This window comes from Strix uralensis, chromosome 17 (assembly GCF_047716275.1).
Source record: "Strix uralensis isolate ZFMK-TIS-50842 chromosome 17, bStrUra1, whole genome shotgun sequence".
In the NCBI taxonomy this organism is placed as follows: domain Eukaryota; kingdom Metazoa; phylum Chordata; class Aves; order Strigiformes; family Strigidae; genus Strix; species Strix uralensis.
The window spans coordinates 8372413-8378483 of NC_133988.1; the positions used below are offsets into that span (position 1 = coordinate 8372413).

The 6071-nt window shown below is 43.4% G+C and overlaps 1 protein-coding gene across 1 annotated transcript in view; it reads right to left on the minus strand.

The window, feature by feature from the left end:
- The window catches only part of PPIL2 (peptidylprolyl isomerase like 2), a 71324-nt gene extending 65253 nt beyond the window's left edge, over window positions 1–6071 (minus strand). Inside the window, exons 1-5 of the mRNA XM_074887072.1 lie at window positions 5934–6071; window positions 5777–5826; window positions 5179–5224; window positions 4199–4261; window positions 3985–4036 (exon numbers count right to left, since the gene is read on the minus strand). Coding sequence (XP_074743173.1) covers window positions 3985–4036; window positions 4199–4261; window positions 5179–5224; window positions 5777–5826; window positions 5934–5965 — 243 coding nt within the window. The 5' untranslated portion in view covers window positions 5966–6071. The remainder of the gene's footprint in view (window positions 1–3984; window positions 4037–4198; window positions 4262–5178; window positions 5225–5776; window positions 5827–5933) is intronic.

Sequence of the window (6071 nt, forward strand, 5' to 3'; positions counted from 1 at the left end):
TGTGACACTTAAGAAAAAGCTCTCTCTGGCCTGTAGGTCTGGATCCTAATATTGCAAGAGACAGGGCACAACATAAACTGTGCTTTGCCTCATTCCGACCAGAAATGTGACTCCTAGTCTCATACATCCCCCACACAGCATCTTCAGGTGTCTTAACCTGACTCTTAGGCATATGTTAAGCCCAAGTTACATTAACTCAACTGAATCCTGTTTGCCCTTTGAGACATACATATGCAACCACCACACAGCTGCACGTGGCCCTTAACATGAGGATTGCCTCTCTGGGTTATGCAGGATCAGCAGACACACAGATTTTAGTTTGCTCTGAGCAGCACAGGAAGAATTCACATAGGTGAACCCTCTACATGAGTATAAAAGTAGATGCACCTAAAACAGTCACAAAACTTTGGACCAAGGCCTTAGAAGCAAACACCAGAGATGAACTGATTTTCAACTGTCTGAAAGAACTGAATTCCCACAGAAAAGGGGGAAACAAAAGACAAAGACCGTAGCTACTTCTGAGACAGGGGCAGAGAGATATTTGCTCAGGGTTATAGAGCCTTGAAAGGGGATGAAGTACAACCACAATAATCTGGCCTGCCACGGTTAGAACGTCACTGAACCAGAGTGGAAAAATAGGTATTTACATCAGACACATTACAATGCAAAGGAGAAAAATAGCTCAGCCCACATATAACATATCCATGCAACAAAGAACAATTTCCTTGAAATTCCGGTCAAAAGGCACGCTGATCTATCATCTGTTCATATTTGAGATTCCAACAAACCAGACACGTTCTGACCAGTCTCACTTCTTGGAAACAGGTACTCAGCCCAGCTGGCTGACTTGTGTGGGCATGCTGGTCAGGGCTGTCATATTGTCGCTACATGAAACATTCTGGCAAGCTTGCAACTATCTGCAAGCTCAAGAAGCCAAAGTGCTGTTCTCAGTAAAAAGGAATGAGCTAACTATGACCTTCCTCTTTATTTTATGCAATTTTAGTGTAAACATAAGCTAGGGCAGTGTCCTGACAAAGCTGACAGAAAAAGTAAGTGAGCTGACAGGCTGCAGTTCAGCTGCAAGAGATGCACTGTTTCTTCCAAAATTGTTGGTGTAGTAACAGAAGTATTTTCTACCCAATGCATTCTTAAAAAGGGGGGGAAAAAAAAAATAATCTAAATTTACTTTCTGGAATAGCTCATGTGAAACTCTAGACAAAGGTCAATGGTGATTCTCCTAAATGGATATTGGTATCCATACTGTACCTCAGGAGAATGCTTGGAAAAACGGGAAAAAATAAACCATAAACCATGAGGAAGTATAGGGAAGGAAAGCTAAGACATTTTAAATATTTTAAACATATCAAAGAATAACTACGATCTTGGCATTGCAAAATTTCTTTAAAAAGGAATGCTGGTCTGATAGTTTAGGATTCAGAAGAATCAGAGAAGTCGCTCATATATCAGTTCACAAACATCCAATTAATAAAAGACTAGCACAGTCGTACCCCCTGGGAGCACTGTGAAGATAAATATATTAATGATTGCAAGGCTCTCCAATTCTCCACTGAGGGGTCCACTTCAGAAATAAGACAGCTAGACAGAATTAGTGAGTATCAAGAGTGCACCATTAACAATGTTGTTTCCAAGTAGCCTATTGACTTCTCTAAAATGTTTGGCCTGTAGCAAACCATAATATCAGAAGTACAAGCCACAAAGGATTTCATTAACATTTTTAACTTCAAGACAAAAAAATGGAAAAATTCTCCAGAGCCTCATCACCAATGACAAATTATCAATGTGTGCAAAGGAACCTCGTAAGTCACCATACAAAACATGGCTTCACAGCTAATGTGGCTCAATTCCTTTTAAACAGGCCTGGAGTCTTGAGTTTCTGTAAGTCACCAACTCATTACAGCAAACATTTTCTGGTTTTCACAATGAGCAAGCTGTACAAAGTAATAGAAGGTACACACACCATGACAGATTAAACAGGGGGCAGCATAGTCTAGAGATGCACAAGCTCAACTCACTGACTTCCTCCACCACCTACCCTGCCAGCAACCCCATCCCCTTCCTGCCCAACGTTACCCTCCCCTTCCAAAAATCACAGCTGGCCATCTGGGAAACAAAGGCTAAATTACAACACATCCTTCAACCCCACTCTTCAACTTCTAGCTCCACAGGGCTGGATTCTGCAGGGCTGTGTGCTGTTCTGGAGAGCAAGCATCTCCTTTTTCTTCCAAGAGGTCTTGGAACACCTTCATCCTGTGGAGGACAGAGCTGTACAGAAAGGACTCCCCAAACAGAGTGATACAGAGGAAAAGGGGACACATGTTGAAAAGAGCTGGAGGTGCACTGCAGATCAACTACAGGCACACAAGTCTGGGTAAGCTAACAGATCTCAAAGGCTGACTTCATTTGAGCATTTCTGGTTCACCAAGTATATTCTGAACAATCTCACTTTCCCTATATTACACAAGACCACTAGACACATTACGCTTCTTGCTTAGCATTTACCCAAAGTAATTTTAAACCACATCATGGTTCACAGTCTGAAATGAGAACAGGTGTCATGGAGCTGCTCCGAGTAAAAAAAATTGATCTGGCAACACCCCAAAACTCCCAACCAATGCCCAGAGCAGCAAGGCGGTGAGAGGCTGGCGAAAACAAATGAAATAGCTGTAATTCCATTCCTTCTCAACAATACATTGGCCTTTTCATGTGTGAAAAAAGACCTTCAATCATCTTTCCATCGCACAAACACACCTGCAGTTTGCTATAAGTGAAGATACTGAGTCTCTGACAGCCTGTTCACGTTTAGGGTTTGGAATGCTGAATCTGTATTTAGCTTCTCGTATCTGTCTGCTGGGAAAGTCTTTAATCAAACACAAGATGTTTCAAAGGTAATCTCATACCACAAAGCCATCTGCAAACCAACCAACAATCCTGTGCAATGGCTGCCACCTAACGCTCAGGAAAGTAACTGCACGTACTGAAGCAAAAGACAAGTTTCAGTAGCTCAAGCAACAATTTCTGTTTAAAATTTTTCTCTATGCCCTCACAAACAGTGTACTCTCTTTTAACACACCAGAAAAAAAAAATTCCAACAAGGAATTTCCAGTACCCCGTGTTTATCCAGTGCTTCACAACGTCACACTACTACAGAAAGTAAATGATCATTTATGCAGAGAAAGGAGAAAAACCACTAGGGAACTGATCACAGTGTGAAATCCCAGTCTTACAGTGAACTATCACGACAAAGGCAGGTCAGAAGCTTCTGAAATATGTTGTCAAGATAACTCAAAGATTTTGCAGTTTTATATCTATTAATCTCTTTAATCCGCATAAAGCCAAATATCCTTTTGGTCAGGAAACACAACTGCAAGTTTAATCACAGATGGAGAGGTGAGCTTGCCAGCCCCTTGCCCTGTACAGACTAGAATTCTGCTTATACAAGGCAGCAGTAGAGAATCTTTTCTGCCAATGACCAGTCCAGGGCATCTCTAGCAGTAACAAGTGGTAATCTATTCAGATTTTAATTATGCCACACCTGTAAAACAGGAAAGATACTCTGGGAGTTTTATATAAATGAACTGCACATTTCCTCTGCCATACTATTTACAATCCAGCGGAAAAAAAAAAAAAAAAAAAAAAATATATATAATGCTCTCCTCTTTCTTCCACACACAGAGTCCAAGGCCAATTATTTTCTACTACAAAGATCATTAGCAGGATGACAGTGAGGGGAAATCAGGTCTCAAATCCAGAAGTCCTTTTTTTTTCTGGCTAAAAAGAGATCCCTAGTAAATCTCCACACTGATTTCAGCAAAGCTGTTCTCACAAATGTCATACTTCAAAATAGCACTCTCATTCAACCTCTTTTTCTTTCATTAAGGCATTTTTGTTTCTCCCACACATTAAATAGGAAACTGAACATAAGGAAAGCAAAGACATCATGTGAATATACCCATTGTTACTTACTTCTCCTGTGATTGGATTGGTTCCGTATTTCTTTATCCAAGGAACAATGCTCCTGAAAAAAAAAAGGGATAAAGTAATAAGTGACAAGCACCATCAGAAACCTCTACTAATGGGCATGATTATTTTTGCCAACTTGCTAAAACCAAATGATGATTACACAGCTGTAACCAGTTCAGCAACACAAAAATAAAGCTAAGAACAGACAGTAACTTACACTATGTCAAAGACTGTCCCATCTGGTGTGCAAACTGGGTATTCAAACGGCTGCAGAGACAAACTAGAAAAAAGTACATGTTCTTCTTAGCAAAATCAGCTGGAAATCATGATGACATAAGCAAATAACATTTTCTGATTCACTTGCACATTAAAGCAAGGCTTAAACGATTGAAAATACTGACTGGCTGCCAATATCCACTACCTGATTCTACATAAACTAGGCTAATAACAGAATCCTTGAAAGGAACTGGTGCAGTTCAGTAACATGTAGCTGACAGCCACAGAGCCACAGGATGCTGTAATACTCCCCAGCCCGCTTCCATTGCCATGTTGGGCCCCGCCAGCACAAAAGACAGTTAAAGCAGAAACACGCACTGTCTTTGTACTGAAATGGGCTAGGGAGTAACTGGCAATCACATTCAGCATCCCCTGTTAGGGATGCTTCCATAATCCAGCCAGCTTTTAGCCAAGCAGCAGTAGTTCGTAGATGTGGATGGTAACCTTCAATTTACATGTGGATTTCTAACCCACCTCTACTAACGCCCATCCTTCACTCCAGCACTTCAAGCAGTAAACCCTAAACACAAAAAGTAGCATAAATATTCCTTCAATCTACCTAATCACTGCCTCAGAAAGATTAGTGATTGACCAAGCATATTCTGAGCAGGGAAAAGTAGATTCAAACCCTGATTACACAGATCTGAAAGACTGGAATGTACATGATATTGCTCTGAATTATTTTATCACTTGTGTGTTCCTTTAGCCATCAGCTCCAATCTCTGCAGACACTAATCATGGAAAGTACAGATATTGTTTCAGTTCTTAATGAATGTTTTCCTGCTGCCTTACTATTGCAGCAGGCACAAGTCAATGAAAGTAACTACCTCAGAAGAACGTGGCTTCAGTAATAGTTCAACATCAACATCCTGATAAAAAGATGCATCATTTAATAATAATAGTGTAGACTTGCTGTCTTACCTGCAGTGATCAAATGATAAACGTCTAAAATTAGTTCGTGGAAGGTCTGTTTATGGAAAAAAACACAACATAATTTTAATAAGTCTATTGTAAATACCTAGGTACCAAAGGTAACCATAGGTAACCATGGGTAACAAAGAAACATTTGAAAGTTAAATTCTGCTATATACATGGTGGCAATTTACTGATGACAAGGGCTAAACCTTGCAAAACTGTAACTAAAATCGGACTTCTCCCACAGAGAAGACTCCTCAAGTGAAGTTACACAATCGGAAAAAAATCAAAGCAGAGCTGACAGGCTGACAGCACCGACTTTTAATTTGGTGATTAATACTGTAACTACCTTCGAGCTCTGCCCTACCCGCGGGCACAGGGCTCGTGGAGGGCAGGGACAGCTCATCTGGGCGTTACGCCCCGAATTTCTGCCGTTTCCTCGCAAACCGGCTGCGGGAGCCGCGGCCGCAGAGCGCGGCGGTTCGGGGCCGGTCCGGAAGGATGCTCAGCTCGAGGGGGTCGCTTCAGCAGCCGCCCCACCGAAGGGAATGGGGGGGGACGGGGGTGGGACGGGGGGCGGGCGGACGACCCTTCACCGCTTTACCTGCTTTCTTGCCCCCGTAGAACTGCGTGTACTCCGCGCACGTGATGTACCTGCCGAGACAGCGGGGTCACTCTCGGGCAGCCACAGCGCACGCACCCACCCCCGCCCCGCGTGTCCCCGCGGCCCCCCCGCCCCGCCGGGCCCGCTCCCCGCTCACATCTTGTCCTTCTGGTGCTGCCTCTTCCCCATGGCGGCGGCTCAGCGCGGCGGCCCCCCTCAGGGACGCGGCTCCCCTGCCCCACCGAGCCGCCTGCACCCGGACGGCGGCGGCCGCGGCGCCCTTCCGGGGCGGGTG